This window comes from Thermobia domestica, chromosome 15, assembly GCF_964235325.1.
Source record: "Thermobia domestica chromosome 15, izTheDome1.hap1.1, whole genome shotgun sequence".
Classification (NCBI taxonomy): Eukaryota; Metazoa; Arthropoda; class Insecta; order Zygentoma; family Lepismatidae; genus Thermobia; species Thermobia domestica.
In genome coordinates, this window is record NC_137468.1 from 34,474,501 (window position 1) to 34,495,472 (window position 20,972).

At 35.2% G+C, this 20,972-nt stretch overlaps 1 protein-coding gene across 4 annotated transcripts in view; it reads left to right on the forward strand.

Moving 5' to 3' along the window:
• The window catches only part of Khc (kinesin heavy chain), an 86,791-nt gene extending 66,694 nt beyond the window's left edge, over positions 1-20,097 (forward strand). For all 4 annotated transcript variants that reach the window (XM_081739563.1, XM_081739564.1, XM_081739566.1 and 1 more), the window contains exons 16-21: positions 71-172; positions 1,276-1,408; positions 4,471-4,659; positions 11,237-11,372; positions 14,804-14,953; positions 17,407-20,097. In XM_081739563.1, coding sequence (XP_081595689.1) covers positions 71-172; positions 1,276-1,408; positions 4,471-4,659; positions 11,237-11,372; positions 14,804-14,953; positions 17,407-17,423 — 727 coding nt within the window. In that variant the 3' untranslated portion in view covers positions 17,424-20,097. The remainder of the gene's footprint in view (positions 1-70; positions 173-1,275; positions 1,409-4,470; positions 4,660-11,236; positions 11,373-14,803; positions 14,954-17,406) is intronic.
• Positions 20,098-20,972: the final 875 nt, after the last annotated feature.

The following is a 20,972-nucleotide window of genomic DNA, read 5'->3' on the forward strand; positions in this document are numbered from 1 at the left end:
AGATATTTCGCCTATGATGTATGATCAGTAAACTTGTTGTAATATAACTGAATTCTGTTCTGCTTTCCAGTTTGAACCAGAAATATACTTTGGCCCATCAACAGATGCAGCAAGACTACGAAAAATTGAAACAAGAGGAGAATGAGAAGAGTAATAAACTCCGTGAACTGATGTGAGTATTTACAAGTTATTTCCATTGTACTGTTACTGTTTTTATAGTTCTAGAGTGCATCTACTGCATCTAGAGTAAAGTCTTGGTTCACAGTTACCACAACTTTATCGCCAGCGCTCCAAGTATGTCCAGCTCAGATGATTCCTGTATCGGCAGATTTTGTACATAATGAATTTAATAAATATTTAAATACCTGCTTTCTCACATATTTCGGATAGGATATAGTATATACCTGTAGTACAATAAGTAAGTATTATCCTCTGATACGCAGCATACAAATTAATCTACTTATTGAGTGTATGTAAATACAAGCAATGAAATTTAAAGATCAGTACGTAAAGATATGAGAGAGGATCACGGACTAAAGTTATATATTTCTGGAGTTTCGTCTGTTACAGAGGAATGAGGAGGAAAGGACGAAATAAGACATTGTTCAAATTTTGTCTATTCTTTGTAAATATTTCTTTAGAAAATGCTAAAAATGGGATCCATAGTTGAACACAGTGTCAAGTATTACCTTCCGTTACCTTCTAAATGTTATAGGTTTTTCTCGAATTTCAGTTAGTGCAGATATGAACAAAATGTCTGAAATTCTATGAAAATGTTCAGTTAAATTAAAAATCTGAGTACACTTAAACTATCCCTGATAAAGGAAAAGTAAAGACGTATTTGAATTCTGCTCTGATATTTTTGAGAATCGCTTTTTTTTTTTTTTTTTTTTTCAGAAAAAAGTATTTAAAAAAAAAGGTTCTTGGGGATTGAAATCACTGACAGTTATGGCTATAAACAAAAACATAATTTTAGTTTTAATTACGAATTCGGCCTTTAAAAACAACAGTTCTTTTTAAGCTTTAGTTACAAATTCTGTCAGCGATCAAGTCGTCATGTGTGAGCTATAGCAATGGTAGGAATTATAATGAAGGTGAGCTTTAAGGAGAGGGCATTATTGGAAGGGGGAGGAGATGGTAGGAACAAAAAAAGGAATTCAATATTATATCAGTAAATGCAAATATTAGCTTGTGTTCGTAAAATTAGGATTGTTGTAATTCTCTGTTGTTGTACCGTATTTCCCAAGAGTTAGTGAGTATTTTTCTTTCTTCCAGCCTTACCAATGAACGACGAGAACAGGCACGAAAAGACTTGAAAGGGCTCGAAGATACAGTAGCGAAGGAACTCCAGACACTCCATAACTTAAGGAAACTCTTTGTACAGGATCTTCAGGCTAGAATAAAGAAGGTAACTTTTTTCTTTTTTCTTTCCTGTATGTTGTGCTGTCGCTAACATAAGGATACAATTTTAACATTGCTCTATCAGCTCAGTTTAAATTTAATTAGTGATCTTATCCATCGAAAATTTCTCTTGATCTACCACAGAGTAGGCTAATACTTAAAAATGAATCAAATAATGACAAATCCCGGTCAATCACATACAATATGTTGTAGGTGTTTCTAAACCACATAAGAAAATATAGCGATCTAAAAACTAAGAAACATTCAACGTCATTCAACACAATTCTACCAAATGATCTTGTAAGAACACTGAAAACAAAGCTTCAAATAGTAGAGCGCAAAAAACAGCATAGGTATACATAAATTTCGTGAGTAAATTGTTTACCACGTTTCTGTTATAGCGGGCTGTTTGTTTTTTTCCAGTCAGTTACGCGATGTTGTTAATTTGTGGCAGGGGATAGCATACCGGTATACTAACTTCCCATACTACTGCGATTATTTCAATACCAGACGCGCTATCTATAAATATTGTATTACTATATTACTTGCTGTCTTTAGCAAGTAGGAAAATCAATTATGAACACATACGTCCAAACCACAAGATTATCATGATAGAGAGAATTTTTAAATGTTTCTATGTGAAACAATTGCGTGTGATAGAAACACACACATACACACTTGTGAAAAATCTTTACAACACATTGTCTCGCTTAACTGCTAGTAGATTTTGATCCAAACTTTTGTTCAATATTTCTTTACATGAAATCGAACCCATAACCTTTCACAGAATAATATAACTTACTACTCGGGCTCTCCTTGCTTGTAGATGTATGTGTAACTGCGTATTTTCAACACGTTAACTGCCATGTGGGTCCGATCACAATTTCTAACTCGGTGAATTGTGTTTGGAGTATCTGTTGTATTGTAAAGTACTGTCTCTAGTGTTAATAAACTGTAGTGTTTCTATCACACAAAATATAGATGAGATTTACGCTGAAGGTTTGTTGTTAAATGTTACTTATTAACGCCGCTGGAGGCACTTAATATCAAGTGTTTGCTGTATTTGTAGGACCGATCGGACCTAACGTGTTGCTTTTTGAATGACATATTAAAAGTTTAACAATGGATTCATTATTTATTTTAATCAGTGTTGTGAAGTCCCAGTCGTTTGCCGAATTTTTACAAGATCACTATGCTGTTATACTAACGAGATCAAGTTCTGCGCATATTCCTTCGTTTTTTACTGCATGAAGAAACTACTTATTAGCACTAAAAGCAAGACGAATTCATCCACACTTCACACAAAGCTAACCTGAACATGTAATTACGCCATGAACAAATGACTACCTAACAGAGTTGCTAGTTCAATTGTAATTTATCCCCTTGCCCGTAAACAAAAACTCACACTTAGACCGATCGGACCCCCAACTTAGATGCTCGCGGATTCAATACCTTGCCTTAGATTATGTTTCAACATTAAGTTAATGTAAGTACGTTTGGCACTTTACCGGTGAACAACAAAATTCACCTTTGGCAGCTAACGTGTTAAACATTTTCATATGTGAACAAATATTTACATATGTAGTGTAAATAAAGTAGAAAATTATATTTCTTTGGAAAAACAATTTTAGAACAAACATTCCTTTATCCTTTATAGGCAGTGTGTTAATTTTTTTTTTTCGCGTTTCACGTTTGACTATATCACCCTTTACGCCCTCTCTCCTTCTACCCAACATATAAACTCATAGTTTGCTGAACAAAACGCGCAGTCATCTAAATGGTACCATAAATTATTGCACCCAAAACGAATTTGTCTGCTTCGAGACTGGGAGAGCTGATACAATTAGACGGAAGAAGGCTTCTTATCTCTACTCGTATAACTGTTCCTTGAATTCTTTCGTAGTAAATAAATTCCCATTGTGTTTCCGTGATCTATAGAAAAAAATATTTTTTAAAAAACGATTGTCAGTTTTTTAAGTAATTCCAAGAATTATTTTTAAGAGTATATTTTTTTAATAAAAGGTAAGAAAGAAATTCACATCAGAGGAAAAAAAGCAAAAAGTTAATTTCCAAAACTTATGTATATAACTGACTTAAGTTCTTTAGCGTGCGGAGTTTCGGCACGTATGACCCTGGTTCAATTCCCAATGGGAACTCGTGGTTCAGATCCCACGTTAAATTGTAGGTCCAGTGCTCATTCGTTCGTTCAATCCAACGAACGAATGTATCAGGTGGCGTCAATATAAAGAAGAATCCAAGTTACAAGAAAGTAAAATAATGAAGAGTTATTTATTAATTACTGTAAATGGGTAATTAATGGATTTCAAACGGATCAGTTACTACATTGATTAATAAAATGGGTTGTTTTTTAATAAATGAATATTAAGTATAGCGACAGAAGATAACTGACAAATTATATTAAATCAATATCAAACAAGTTTTGAGTGTAATACCAGGGCAGTAGCAAAGCAAGACTGCAAAATTATAAACTACGGAAAAGATTCGGTGAAATGACTAAGATGTTACAAAAGAGTGCTGAAATAAATTAATAATTACAGAGAACTTAGTATCAATATAGGAGCTCTCACGATCATTAAACTACCATTTTTTTTTTGACAAATAATTTTAATGTATCATTATATCGTACAGCTTTGATGGTTGATCCTGACACTATATCTGTAAGACTTTTGTGGTTGCAAATCAGAACTTTGTAGCAATACAGTCGGTCTCTCCATCTCCACACCAACAACGTGTATCAAAGAGAGTCGTAAGAGTGTTCTCCAATTTTAGTGGCACTTTCTTATTCTAACCGTATTATTGTTATTCTAACCGTAGGTAGATATCTGCAGCATAGTTCCTAGTAGCATACACTTCCTTGTTACAGTCACGTAGGAAATTAATTTAAGATGGTGACCACTATACCTAGACCGTTGGGCTGTTGTTTCGAGTTTATTGAATATATATAAATATATGTTTTTTCCTAGACTTAAAAGTAGAAGCCAGTTTGATTTTAGTTAAATCTATTGCATATGTTACAGGTATGTTAAAGTTAAGCGTTGTTTATTTCAGTCTGTGAATGCAGAGGATAACGAGGATGATGGCGGTTCCTTGGCACAAAAACAAAAGATCAGCTTCCTGGAAAATAATCTCGACCAATTAACGAAGGTTCATAAACAGTTAGTACGTGATAATGCAGACTTGAGGTGCGAGTTGCCGAAATTGGAGAAGCGACTACGAGCGACAATGGAGCGAGTAAAGGTTAGTATTTAATAGTTCTGGAAGTCATTGTAGCAATGTTACAATGTATTTGACAACAATACGAACAGAGTTGTAGTAATCATCCTTTTTATTTGTTTAACTGTGTCGTTAAGAACAAGATCGATATCTGTCCAAAAATGGTAGTTCGTACAAAATAACTAGCAAGTACAATTAGGAATGTGTAACAGACTAAACCCTAAAGTACGCCTTTACTGGCAAGACAGATGTTGAAATTCATCACGTGATTCAGTATCAAAAGGAAATATACAGACGTGTTCAAATTATTAGACTCACGCTCGAAAAATGCAAAATTGATGTAAGTGTCCTAATTTCAGAGTTCTAGAACATGTAATTTAATGGTTAAACCATCAATATAGGATCCTTCATTTGTTTACTGTACAGTTGAAGTGGTAGTATCACCGTTGAACAGCAGATGGTATTAGTGAGGGGGGGGGGGGAATTCTGAAAGTGGTATTTTAGTTGTAGATAGCTATTGTGGTTCCTATCGACAGGTTACAGTCTGAAGTTTTGTGGTAGCTGTCGTAAAAAGTTGACGACATTCAAAGCATTCAACACTTCGAATGGACCAGTTTAAAATGATCGTGACGTGTTTCGTGTATCAGTCTTTTATTCTGTGTAGTCCTGTAATTTCAGCATAATGGGAAAAGCAAAAGACCTTTCTCCGCGTAAAATGGTAGTTAACAAAATACTTCTGGTGGAAATAAGATATACATGGCAATACATTGCTAGTAGAGTTGTGATAGAACAAAAATATGTGAGTAGAATCTGTGTTGAAATGAACAAGAGCCAAAGTAGGGTTGAAAAGTGTGGGCGAAAACCAAAGCTATCGCTGAGGTATCAGAAAACTAAAAAGATTGGCTCTGGGAAACAGAAGTGCAGCTTCTAACAGACTTAAGCATAAAAATGTCTGAGTATGGCGCAGACATTTGGCCTGAAAGTGTTCGAAGGATTCTTTGCGCCGAGGGAATAAAAGCACACGGTCAAATTAGACAAAAAGAAAAAGAAAACAAAAATTAGAGTGTACTCCAATGGCAAAGAAGCGCCTCGAATGGACACGAGGCCTAGAATATTGGACTCCTAACGATTGGAGAATAGTGTTGTTCAGTGATGAATCATGTATCTTCGTGTCTGATGAATGTTCACAATATGTGCGACGTTGACCTGGGAGGAATTCAAGTTGGAATGTCTTTAATAAACCGTGAAGGTGTGATCTGTCTTCGGGTCTGGAAGACTGTATATAGTAGAGAGGACAATGAAGCACGACCAGTACCTACAAGTTCAAGAAAAACTGCTTTCTCAGACTGCACTCTGCTTTGATGACGTACAATTCATCTTTATGCATGATGGAGCACCATGCCACCGGCCCAAAGCTGTGACAAAATTCTTCGAGGACAACGAAATTAGTGTTCTTCCGTAGCCAGGCACTAGTCCTGATATGAATCCGATTGAAAACTTTTGGAGCTTCATGAAAGAAAAGCTAGAGAAGAAGAGCATTAGAACTAAACTTCAATTGATCAAGGAGATCAACAATTTGCGATATCACGATGCTGAATTGAAGGCAAAATGTGCTAAACTCGTACATAGGATGCCACAAACGATAAAAGACTTAATAAAGAATAATGAATTTCATAAGAAATATTAATCTTTGTGTGAGAAATAATTTTCTTGTAAGTATTCCATTTCACTTTTTGCTTCCAATTTGGGTATACATACTATAGTAATTATATTTGAATGTTACATACGCATTTGTTTTATTGATATTGAAAAGCATATGCCACACCCATTAGAAATTAGGACAGAGTTATAAAGTAGTAATCTGGATTAAGTTCGAATGTGTTTTCTCACGTAGTAATGTAAGAACAGTAAAATATTCAGAAGCTGAATGTTGAGTCTAATAATTTGAACACGTCTGTATATATTATAACAATTACATTGAAAAGAAAAGTTGGTTTTGGAATAATACTATCCCTGTTTTCATCGATTCATATAAATCTTAGTTCACACAAATCGTTTAGACTATTAGTAAAACTATTTGGTACATCGAATAGGGGATATACAAATAATGTTGTATACACATTTGTAGGTTTATAGGAGGTGTGAAGTTGGGTTTTAAAATCACTGTATGTTTTCCTGCTGTACTGATCGTGTACTTTGTATAAATTCTGAGCTCTGTTGCTAACGGATTAGTCCGGCGGGGAAGATACGTTGTATTCTATATGGGGTGCCTTCCATCGCAATTCAGGCAGAGCATGTACCATCACCATCTCAGATATTGTTGAAACTTTTTTATAGCAACTAGACATATTTTTAAGAGACCCATATTTTTTTGTTTTGTCGAAAAAAATTTTCCCGCCAAGTAATGGGCCATCAAAGACTGGGAGTACAATTTATGAACTGTAAAAGACATGGAAAATGGTCAACTTTGGAGCCTCACCATTCGGCTATGGAGACAGGTAGAGTTATAATTCTTGTTGTGGTATGTACATAGGGTGTAAATAAACTATATTTTATTGTAGTTCGGTTTGCGCATGCGTACCTTTTTGTACATAAATTAACAAATGAACGTTAATTTATCTGAAAAGTCGAAGTTTGCGAATTTTTTTTCGAGCACTTCCGGTTCGAATTTTAAAATTCTGTTTGCACGGTTGGTAAGACCTAGTTACCCGCTTTCCGAAAAAAAAAAATTGTATTGCTTCTGTGTCCAACCGTTTTGTCGCAAAAAATTCGAGAAATTGTAATATTCTCAAAAATCGCCATTTTTGGGTGCCATTTTCTCGAAAACAACATCTTTTAAAATTCTGAAATGTTGTCAGATGGTTTAGCTTTACATGAATAATAAACACACCAAATACCATTCTCGACCAATGTTTCATGAATTAACTACAGCCTTTTGAAGTTAGCGAAGTTTCGTTAACTTTAATATCACAGTTAGCAACACTGGAAACAATAAAAGTGCAATGATTTGATGATGTTTGTGGTTCACATTAATTAAATGAAGAATAAAAGGTCTTCCTGACTGGTTTTTTATTATTTTGATCAAAAAAGCTCTCTGGAATAGTAAAATGAGCCTCCCTCTTACTCGTCCGTTTTCTTAAACCGAAGTAATCTGAAATGGAAATTACGATTACGAAACACGCAATTTTTAAGTTTACTTAAAATGGCCATGCAATAAATTCTGATGATCTATAAAAAGCCTGAACTATTACCTCAGTGATGACTTGGAATCATCCAGACAAAGTCTCAATTAAGTGCGATGTCATTACAGTGATCGAAAAAGGACAAAAAGTTTTTTTTAAAAAAAAAAATCGAAACATTTTCTTACGCGTTACATCAAAGAAATTTACGGACTTTCTTTTAAACAGAACAATCTCAGCATAAGAATGGGTCACTCGGAATTTTATAGTATTCGACTAAAGTGGGTCAGTACGCAACCTGCGAGGGAAGTGTGTGTGTGTGTATTGTGCAAATTTTAAGTTATCTGCTACTGCGTTGCAACAAATCAAAGGTGCAACCTGTATTGAAGCTGTCATGAGTGACCTACTTCCTTTAGTAGTATGATCCGCAGAAAATGACAGCTGTCTTCTTCAAGAATGTGGTGAATGTCCTGGAATGAAAGGAATAAGTGTGGAGTCTTTGATCCTGCTGAAAATGAAAGTGTTACGTACTCCGTATGGGAAAACAAATGATCTCGTTAAAAAAAAAGTGTGCCACTTTCCGTTTTCGTATCGTACATTGCTGGTTTAACTGTAAGAATTGTAATTCATGACTATATCAAGAAAATCCAAAGAGAATTAATTGCTACCGAAAAGCATCGTATAAAATTTCAAGATGCAAATTCTATTTTACTTCATGTGGACTTCGTTGAAAACTGGACTGTTATTCTGCAAAGTGAAATTCAGAGTTATCACCGGAATATGGAACAACTGACAGTTTTGTTGTAATAAGCGACGACAAAACACACGATTCGACTCATGAACTCATAGCCATTTCTAAAAATACTCGAAGAAAAGCGAAAATATAGGTTATAGAAAAAGGTTCGAATACTTGGAAATAAGTGTCTACAATTTCCCAAACCTTGTCAGTGATTTATGATGGTGCTGCATCCCACTTTAAAAATCGCTTTCAGATGTTCGAGATGCAGACAGGTCAGATAAAGCAGTGGTTGTGCAGTGAAACCGGCCATGCTAGGGTCTCTGCGACAGTATTGGGGGGAAGGGGGGTTGTAAAGAATGTGGCAACGCGGCATAACCTTAGGCAAAAACAGATACACAGTATTAAAACCGCAGAAGAATTCGTGAGTATAGTGCAAGTACAAACTGCGGGTATTACTCTCGTTTTGTTGCCTGGAACTGAATTCGACAACTTAAAAAAAAAAAAAAAAAGAAAAAAGAAAGTATGCGACCGGTAACTGGTATTCAACGATGTCACCTTTGGCTTTCGGAAAATGGTGAAGTTTTTATGGCAGTAACGGGTCACCATAAACTAACTTCATGCTTCCCCCATAATCGAGCTTCTGCAATTCAAAGTGTAGATTTAAGAAGTCAGCAAAAAAGAACTTTTGTTACATACATATGCGCAAAGGCGTCGATTTCTCTGTAGATTGGGGAGGGGGGAATTCATATGCAGAAGGTATATATATGAGGATTTTAAGACAAATTGCATTCAAATTATGCCAAATACTGTATATTCATAAATACAATAGGGGGCCCCACATCAGCTTTGGGGGGTCCGGTCCCTCCTGGGATCGGCGCCCTTGCATATACTTATGATAACCAGTGGTGCGTAGCAGAAATATGAATAACTCATGAATTATGTACAGTTGAAGTGCTGTTTATGCTTCCACATGGACTTTGAGCAGGGTACAGGTTTCCAGAAGAGCATAAGGGAAGTGAAAATAAGTGTTTTGTGATTATCGACAATGTGCTACACAGGGGCGGATCCAGGACGGACTTCTGGGAGGGGTGTAATACTGCTACTTAGAGCTACTTTTAAGAGCTCGAAACACTGGAATGGGTTTTATTTACATATGAAATAAGAACGTTTCTTCTGGGAGGGCGATCGACTCCTTGGATCCACCTCTGGACGAGTTTTGAGTGTACTACTGCTATTAGCGAAGAAGACACCAAGCAAGCAAATGATTGGTCCATGTGAAAAAAAAAAAAAAAAAAAAAATCAGTGAAATTTTGCTTCATAAGACCATTTTAAGTAAGTGAACTTAAAATTTGTGTTTCGTAATCGTAATTTCCATCTCAGACTACTACGTTTTTAAAAAAACGCAGAAGAAGGGGGAGGCTTATTATACTATTTTAGAGCGCTTTTTTGATCAAAATAATAAAAAAAAAACCAGCCAGGAAAACCTTTTATTTTTCATTTAATTAATGTGAACCACAAACATCATCAAATCATTGCATTTTTATTGTTTCCAGTGTTGCTAACTGTGACATCAAAGTTAACGAAACTTCGCTAACTTCAAAAGGCTGTAGTTAATTCATGAAGCATTGGTCGAGAATGGTATTTGGTGTGTTTATTATTCATGTAAAGCTAAACCATCTGACAAAATTTCAGAATTTTAAAAGATGGTATTTTCGAGAAAATGGCGCCCAAAATGGCGATTTTTGAGAATTTTACAATTTCTCGAATTTTTTGCGACAAAACGGTTGGACACAGAAGCAATACAAAATTTTTTTCGAAAAGCGGGTAACTAGGTCTTATCAACCGTGCAAACAGAATTTTAAAATTCGAACCGGAAGTGCTCGAAAAAAAATTCGCAAACTTCGACTTTTCAGATAAATTAACGTTCATTTGTTAATTTATGTACAGAAAGGTACGCATGCGCAAACCGAACTACAATAAAATATAGTTTATTTATATCCCTATGTACATACTACAACAAGAATTATATCTCTACCTGTCTCCATAGCTGAATGGTGGGGCTCCGAAGTTGACCATTTTCCATGTCTTTTACAATTCATAAATTGTACTCCCAGTCTTTGATGGCCCATTACTTGGCGGGAAAATTTTTTTCGACAAAACAAAAAAATATGGGTCTCTTAAAAACATGTCTAGTTGCTATAAAAAGAGTTTCAACAATATCTGAGATGGTGATGGTACTTTTTTTTTTTTTTTTTTTTTTTTTTTTGCCTGAGTTGAAATGGAAGGCACCATGGAATGGTCATGAGTAAGTGCTGACAACTTTCAAGAATTCACGAACTAACATTCATAGTCCATGTGATGGTTCATTTTATTTTGATCAGTATATTTGTAGTATATTTGATTAGTATATTAGTATCAACAACACGAATATATTCTCTCATTTTTTTAGCCCTCGGTACACCAAGACTGCGCCTTACGTATATAAAATAACGTTCTTGCGTGTATTTGTTATTTTGGAAATTAAATAATATCAAAGTTGAATTGATTCTACCTAGTAATCGTATAATATAAACACCAAAATGCATATGTTGTTTCAGATTTGTAGTTCTTTTATAGTTTATATTTTTCTACCCTTTTACAAATTTTGTTTTTCAGTTTTACAATTTATTTTTAACTATTTCAGGCTCTTGAAACAGCCCTTAAGGAAGCTAAAGAAGGAGCGATGCGTGACAGGAAACGATACCAATACGAAGTAGATCGTATTAAGGAAGCTGTTCGCCAGAAGAACTTAGCCCGAAGAGGACCTAGTGCACAAATTGGTAAAGTTACTTGCGTGGTCATTATAATCAACTTTTAATTGATTGATATTTAGGAATTCGAGAATGAAAGTTTAATAATAAAACATTTAATTGTGTTATAGACTTATTCCTACTGCAGTAAATTCGTTCGGGTCATAATAGGGATTAGTATAATGTTTCAGTAAGTAGGTTTGCCTTATTTCAGGAGATGGAGGGTTGCACAAGAATACTATTTCTCGTGAGATTAGCAAAGTCATGCAGTGCAGTTCTGATTAGAGGGAAGATAGGCTACCGTTCGTACTCACCAGATGGCATTGGCGTTTACGGCGCCACCCACTTACTTGGATGAGAGAAGTAGTGGCGAATTCAATCTAGAAAGGCAATATGAATGGCGAGGGAAACTGATGTTCTGGTAACACATTATCTTAATGTTATGAGTAGCACGAGCCGGCCGATAACTCTTAAGCCCCCAAGAGCTGTTGAGTCTTTTAAATAAATAAATATAATAAATAACCAGAACTATAGTAAAGTTTCTGAACTCCCTTTCATTAAAATTGAACATAGCCCAGTTTTTGTAGGGAACAAATGAAAAGCAAATCTTAAACGAAGAGGAAACAGGTGCTGTCCTGATTCTTGTATGCATCGAAGCTATATGATATGTTAACTTCAGTTCAGCGTGAGATCTTAAAATACTTCCGGAAATACTGAACTTCTCTCCACCCAAATGTGAACTAACAGAAATGTGGATTATTGTTATTATTCATTTAGGATCAGATGCGCTTGTATAGTAGCTCCCGCTAAAACTTCTTTTCAATTTAATTCACAAATTCTGTCGCTTTTTGTGGAGGTCTCTGTTTAATTGGCCCTCACTTCATGAGTTGAATGCGAATGGAGATAAGGCGAAGGTCAGGTTGGTGTGGATATATCCAACATACTACTTGATTGTGACAGTTCAGTTACACTGTGAACTTATGTAAGGACAGAGCGTCATAAGGGCGTGTATGCTGTGCGAGTTCAAACTGAGGTCAAACGCCGCTGCAGCCGGGCAGAAAATATGTCAGGCCTTTGGTCAGAGTGCTGTGACTACGCGGTGGTTTAACAAGTTTAGGGACGGTGACGCATCGAAGACCTGTTACAGAACGACGCTAAGCTCCACGTGGCTAGGATGACCCGGGAAACCATTCTACGCCTTGGATGGGAAATACTATTGCATCCGCCATACTCCCCGGACATTGTACCGTCCGATTATCACGTGTTCCATTCCGTGGACAATCACCTTAGAGGACGCCAGTTCAAATCCCTAGTAGAGATGCAAAATGCACTTGATACCTTCTTCGCTTCACGACTTACAATTTCTACCACGATGGAGTCCATGGCTTTCCAGAACGTTGGCAGAATGTCACCGATGCTGATGGAGACTATTTTTGATCTTCCAGGAACGTCTTACGTTACATATCAATGTTCGAAGGTGGTGGGTGAAAACGCGACAGCACTTTGGTTACTTTATATATATATATATATATAGTCTGTTACAAAATAACTGCGCCACCTAAGAAAAATCTATGCATTTTGCGAATTTTTATAAATAATATGAAATATTTTAATAGCAATGGTTTCAAATTACTTCTCATACATCGTCTGGTGTTTTATCTACTGCATATGTAAAGACAAAAGATTCAAATACAATGTATTGCATAATACTATGCTACAAATAGCCATTATTACAAAAAGTACGAATATATTTGTTTTCATGCACTTCGTATGAACGCATGTTAACATATTATTAATGAACAAGAAATGAATGCTAGTTTTTTTGAACGGTATTGTTAAGTGCATAAAAGCAATAACTGTGTATATACCCATTCAGTACTTTGTATGTTTCCCATTTGCAGCTTTCAGTGCTGCCAACCTACTTGGCATGCTGTGTACGAGAGATTGGCACAAGGATTCGTCTAACTTATGGAACCACACTTGCACCATAGCTTCAATAAGCTCCTTTCTTGTTTGAAAGCACTTCCCTGAAAGCTTGCAAAACATGATATGCCATACATTTTCAATAGGATTCATGCCTGGAGAGTTAGGTGGCCACCATAACCTTTGGATATGCATGTCTGCAAACCTCTTCTTAACCACAGCAGCTCTGTGACACGGCGCATTATCATCTTGAAATATGTAATCTAAGTTTTTGCCTGAGAAATGATCCCTTGCTGTTGATAGAAGTTTACGGTTTAAAATGTCCATGTAATACTGTGCGTTAACTGACCTGTTGCAAATTTCTAATCTTCCAACACCTTTCGACTTGAAACAGAACCACGCCATTACACTCTCACCAAACTTCTCTGTCGATGGTATACAGTCGCTATTAAGTTCTTCTCCACTTCTCATCCGTAGTCGGACGCCACTGTCATTCCCAAGCACCCTAAACTTTTTCTCATCGGAGGAAATCACATGTTCACATTCTTCCACACCCCACGCTTCGTACATGGTAAGAAAGTGTTTCTTGGCTTTTACGTGATTTGTGTTAAATGTCGGCTTCTTTCTAGGTGTTTTCTTCCGAACTCCTTGTTCCTTTAGCCGTCTAACAACTGTCACGTAGCTTACACTAACACCAGTATCATCGGTTACAGTTTGAGCGATTTTACGTGAAGATGATGCTCTGTTTGTCAGAGCTAGGGCCGTTATTTTTCTGTCTATACGAGGGCTTCTTTTTCGCCTTCGGCCACATTTGTCTCTCAAAGAGGACTTATTATACATTGTTTGCTTTTTAATAACTCTACCAACCGTTGTATGATGCAGTTCAAGTTGTTTTGCAATTTGACGTTTGAAATGCCACTATAGTTCAACGCCAGTATCTTCCTTGTATACGAGGGGATGTGTCTTTCAGTATTTTACTTATTTTTAGTATGTAATCACACTAACTATTGAGGAACAATCACAAAGCACTAAATATCATATACAGATCATAAACTATAACCCACAGGCACAAAAGGTCACGTATGGGACAAATTTTCATTAACAACGATAAGCGGATCACCATTCACTTGCGCATACATGAGGCAGCCATTAGCATATTGAATGCACTGCCACCCGTTAAGCAAAGATCACACAAAATTCATGAGTAGTAATAAACAAAATACCTCAAAATACAATGGCTAACTAGTGTATGATACGTTAGTCCCTTTAGATGTAAAATTAATTAACAATTTTATAAGGGAAATTAAAACCATGAAATTTTAGCAGGTGGTGCAGTTATTTTGTAACAAACTGTATATATATATAATATTTCGCATCATTTGTGCAATGAATATGAAATATCTTAAAGGTCTTTTCTAACTGTGCTGACATTTCATTGTTCAAGAGTGTAATTAACTTTTCATAAAATTGCTTATCGTAAGAAATCAAGTACTATCTCATAACTGCATAGTAGTGACGACTGTACTTTTGATTTACAGCTAAGCCAATTCGAGCTGGCCAACACCATACCCACCTTGGGAGTCAGGGAGTCTTACGATCAGTCCCACTCACAACAGCAGTTAACAAAATCATTTCAGATGATGACATGCGGAAGAGGAAAGCTATTGGATCAGCTACTTCTAATAAAGGTAAGTTTGTTTTACTATTTGAATTTGATAGAAAAATAAATGAGTTAAATTTGGAAGTGAAATAGTTGTGTAGTTCAACGGTCTTTATGCTCTTCCCGGACAGCTTAACATGGCTTAAGCTATCCTATTGAATGCTGAAGGAAATTTTAAAAGAAAATTATATTTTTATTTAAATTTCCGTTCTCATAAAAATGTGAACATTTTCTATCATTTTAGTTTTATCAGTAGTCAATACTGATAATAGTAACAATACCACTTATTTATGATATAACCCAGTGATCGCCAAACCGTCGATCACGAGCTACTGGTAGCTCGTAGGGACATTTTCGGTAGCTCGCATTAACGCTCTGATTAGCTAATCTTGATTTTTCCACTAAGCTGACGTTAACGACAGAGGGCGCTGACGACAACTGCTTGTTTCTCCCACGCAACTGCCATTGTCAGCCTCATCTCACAGTTGATTGTATACGCGTGGGGTTGTGCACGTTATGTTTTTTCTTGTGTATGTTAGACATTTGCTAATATGGATAGTTTGATTTCATATATACTAGAGATGTAAGTTTATAGGCAATAAACAAGTGGAAATTTTTTTTTAAAAGGTTTGTAGTTCTTTTGGTTGGTAGCTCACAGTATAATTTAAGAACTGTACGGAGCTCAGAAGCTTCATAAGTTTGGCGACCACTGATATAACCCATTTTATCTTACGTCAATTCCTCGAAGATATTGCCAATTCAATGATGTGCGGCAAAGAGAAAAATATGCACGACTGAGGCGAGAATCGAACCCAGATATCCTACTTACCGTTATGATCCAAAGGAAAAATATATCTTCTGGAGGCAGGGTTATTTACGTAGCGTCATTACCATTTGGAGACTAGTAATAAAACGCTTATCTTTGGTGCAAAGAATCTCTATTTGTGTCTTAGGTTATATTAGTCAGTGGTAAACAGCATCTCGGTTTGTTGATATCTCGGGTTCTCCCGATTTGTATTATTATTTTATGTATTTACTCATTCATTCCAGTCGTTGTTTCATGATTATACAGTTCCAGTTTATTTTGTATATCGCATCATGTCCAATAGTCTTTATGAGTTATGGTCAGAAAGTCGTCGTGTCTCCTCATACATATTTGCTATATCTATTGAAGAAGGTCTTCATCTCGGTAGCGTTAGGCTTTTTGTGATGCTAATTATGTGCAGCAAAGTTGTATTTAATTCTGACATTGCACAGTATACTGCCATACGAGTCAAAAAGTTCACTGTGGTTTTAGCATTTGTGACGCAATCACAATGAATCTTGTACAGTAGTCCTTAGGTTGCCTAATTATGAAATTGACAAATGTGAACAAGTCGTAACAGGCAGTGTATGAGTAGTGTAGCTGAACGCAGGAAAGTGTAGTGATCAGTCTCCGCAATTTCATAGATCGAACAACACGCAAACATCAAGTTCATGTGCAAACTGGAGAAAATCTGATAAAGAATTTGATAGAAACTCGCTCTTAAGGTCATCCTTCAGCTGGCATCATTGAGCAGTGGCGATACAAATCGCATCGCATCGCCGAAACTACCTACGCATCTAACCAGTTTATAAGCAAGTTTTATGACTCCAGGGAACAGGCTTTGAAAGTAGAGATGAGTGCTAAAGAATGTGCGTACTGTTGTTTTTGAATGTTACGAAATTCTATGGTATGCTGAAGAAAAGGTAACGAAAAAGTCACTCTGACACACAATCATAGTCATACGTCTTGCGAATAAAAAAACACTGCTGAACAAGACTGTACTTATTTAATATAAAAACACATTTACGCGTGACGTTTCGATCTTCTAGCCAAGATCCTCATCAGACGTACACTGAGTGATACAAAAAACTAACTAAATATAAATACACAATTCATCTCCCTATCTGCTCTCTCATTGGCCCGTTCAAACAGCCAATCAGAAGCGTGGAAATCTGTCTGAACTGACCAATGGGAAAACATAACATTCTATCAGAAAGAAACAACATGGAGCAAGCAATCATTAAATACATTAATTCACATACATTTTTCTGTATTTATCAATAATATTTCTCCATTCTTTATTAATGCTGATACCTTTGGTCCAATTCATTAAGTTTGAATGGGCCAATGAGAGAGCAGATAGAGAGATGAATTGTGTATTTATATTTAGGAAGTTTTTTGTATCACTCAGTGTACGTCTGATGAGGATCTTGACTAGAAGAACGAAACGTCACTTGTAAATGTGTTTTTATATTGAATAAGTACAGTCTTGTTCAGCAGTTTTTTTTTTTTTTTTTCTGAAAAAGTCACGAAATTTCATTTTGCAGTTTTAGTAAACACCCTGCATGTACAAATTATACGTCTCTGATAAACAGAGAAGGAATTGTAAAACTTACTTGAAAGACTATTTACAGGTTGTACTGCATTTGCCGAACTAATGAATATTTTCTTTTTAGATAATAGCGAAAGCTGAGTGGTCGGCGATGCACTACTGAAACTGTTGGGAGTGGTCCACTAAGGGGTCTAGTTGATATCTTTCCCGTGTAACTCTGGAACCCCGTGGTGCTGTTAGACGATAGGACTGACAGATGTTTTTCTGCTTCTGTGGCTTACCTGCAACCAAAGAGAAAAATAAAAAACAACTTGTAACAAGATTTAGTGATGTATTGTAAAATATTTATTGATACGATATGTATAATTTTTTTCCTGGCTTTCGTAAAGCATAATATGTAGTATGTGGTGCCTACCTGCTTGTAGATATAAAAAAAAATGGTGCAAGATCTACATGATAAAGGAGCAACTGTAAGTATGTATTTACTATCTGTCCTTTTTTTTTTTTAATTGAAAAGTATATATATTTTTCGTATTGACCAGAGTGCAGACTTAGTTTCAATTGCTAAGTTTCAATTTGCACTTCTGGAATGAAATCTTTGTATAATCAAGTCCTTTTGTTTGTTGGGGAAGATTTTTTTTAAGTATGTGGAGTCCTATAAAATGGAAACTAATTGTGCAGCTATTGAGATAAACTCGTGTTGATATATTAAAGTGCTTATTTTTAATTTTTTTAAAAATACGTGAATTTATGTATGTTTACAATGCAATTGGAATATTGCATTCTGATTGCTATTGTGAAAATAAACGCGACGAATTCTTTAAGCTTTTTTTTTTTTTTTTAATTTGTAATGAATTGTTTGTGCGGCGTGTGTATGACTGTTTTCCAAATAAGAAGTTATTGATATTGTGCATAATAAAACTATAACATAGATCTATTATATATAAAAATATTCACAATAGTAAGGTATTAATTGATATTTCATGTGATGTTGAAATCTTTGTTTGTTACTTAATTTATTGCGGATGTTTTTTTTTCTCCTAATATGTACAGTGAACATACCATTGTGGTATGTATTTATATATGAGAATGTACGATTGTGTGTGGGCCAGAGTGAATCGAATATTCGTATGAATTTATGTTCCTTGGTTTTTGCTTTTTGATTTCCTGCAATTACAATGAAGTAGTTAAATTTGAAGGAGTAGATGTTCCTTACAGTTGCTCCGGAAAAATGCTCCTGTCCTTCACTGGTCAACTTGTGATCCGGAAAGAAAGAAAGAAAGAAAGAAAATTATTATAATGTCTTGTCACAAGAAAGAATTATGAATACCTAAGTTACCCAGGTGAGAAATTGACTGACAGAGAAACGCATTTATATGTATTATGAGAAAGTTTTTTCGTTTTCCTTACGTTTCGAAGTTTGTGTAGCATTTTGAACGGAAACTTGTAAGTAAAAATATTTTTTTTAAAATGAAAAAACAACACAATTATGTAGTAATGACGCATAGTTACCCATAATTCTTTCTTCAACGTTACAATTTGTGTATATAGAATTATAAAAGGAAAAAAGAATGATGAACTCGTTGCAAAGCATTCAATCATCAATCTTACAATTGCCTACTTGTAAGTTGCTGAAACTCGTGGCTTTGTACACTCTTTCCAAAGAAAATAACTGAATGTACTCTTGTAAAAAAAAATCGTTTAAAAAAAAGAATCACGTGTTAAAAAAATAGTTACTACAAAGTATGGAATTGAGCTTAATATTTAACATATATATTTTTTTTTCAGTTATGACTGTGTTTACCATACATGAAAAACGTCACGTTCATAGTTCTGCGCATCATCTCTTAAACGTTGGTAGTTAAACTAGCTTTGCTAGTGAAGATGAATTTGTACACCTAATTGTTTACATCTTAAATATGTATATGTGTCCAACTGATTGTTAACAAAAGCCAGCAGACGGTTTGACCTTGTGTCGATGATGATAATAATAATAGTAACTAAATAACAAAACAACAAGGTCTGTGCAATATTCTGATATTGTCACTGTACATCACTTGCGAAACAAACCGTTTTTATTTTAAAAAACAGAAATAAAAAATAAAGCAAGCTAGTGATGCATAATTTCTCATTAGACCGATTGAGTTGAGTGTACCTTTTGACAGAGTGACTGTAATTTGTTTTCAAATAATAGTAAATGCTGATAATTCTTTTTTTTAAAAAAAATAAGTAAAAGTGTTAGGGAACTGGGAAATAAGTACTTTTTACAATATAAATAAAATGCTGCTAAGTATATTGATGATCTTCAGGTATAGAAGACTGGATGAAATGAACCTCCCGGTATAGAGACGTAATGCATTTGTTTTTTTGCAAGAAAATTACATAATAACAAAAACTTAATTTAAAGAAGAAGAAAAAAAGCTTCGTGTGCAATTATTCATGAATTGAAATAAAAAAAAATAAATACAAGACCTGGAAATATGTATAATTGTGCGGATGCTTTGATACTATTTGTAACAACAAAACATTGTTATGTAAAAGTGGGACGAATACAATGTTAAAAATGCTTAGCAAGTTTGTAAAATTTGCATTTTGTTGAAACATTCTCTATTATATATGAATAAATATACTATATATATAATATAGTTTCTAGGTGTGCACTTCCCGTGGGGTTAAGTGTGAGTGTACCTAGAATTCTACAAGTCTTTTCTTGCAGGGTCGCACTGGCTGCACTGCAGTTAAAAATTACACAAAACACTGGTAGTAGTTTGGTTATTAAATTCCAACTGGTAAATAAACAAAATGACACTTAAAATATGTATTTGTTTCTATTTATTTCTTCTATTCTGTAGATAAATTTATATTTGAAGTGTGGGAAAATTCCTGGGTAATGACTGTTTTGTGTTAGTTATGGATAAATTCATCAAATGGCGGTTAAGACTTAAAAATGGAGTATCAAGATAATAGGAAAGAAGGAACATACCAAACGAAAGTGATTATTCCATCGAATCTCCTGTTTTTATCATTTGTAATGAAGTTAGGAGTTAATGGCCGTTGTGGAAGACGTAATTTTCACAGACCGAAGATGTATCTATGCAGTGATAGAGGAAGCTTTAGGCATTGATTCCTCGTCAATGCACAGTTTTACATGAACATCTGTAACTTAAAAAGTTTCTCAGTGGGTATCCCATCAATTGTCGAACTTTCAAAAAGCAGAGAGGATCAGAATTGCTCGTGAAACCTTACGTATGTTAAAACTGAGGTGGACACCGGATTATTTCTATATTTGTTGCAGGTGATGATACCTACATGCCATTTTATGACTGCCTCACTCGCTAGGAAAGCCGGGTATGATCCATGAAGGTGACGTGACACCAACAACTGTGAAAAATTAGCGAACAGTAAAGAAAGTAATGTTATTCCGTAGCACTGGTTTAGTCGCAGCTATTAGATTAAAAGAACAGAAGTGTGTTATAGCAAACTAGTACACAACAGTGTGGTGTTTTTTCCAATTTCTTAAATCTCTGAAAATTCGAGTTTAATCATTCACCACGATAATGTCAAAATACCACAGCATTCCCTTGTTACCCTGATTTAGCTGTGCATGACTAACTGTTCTTTTAACGGAAGAAGCAATTGAGAGGGATCCCATTTTCACTCAGTAAACGAAATCGAAGCATCAGTCATGGC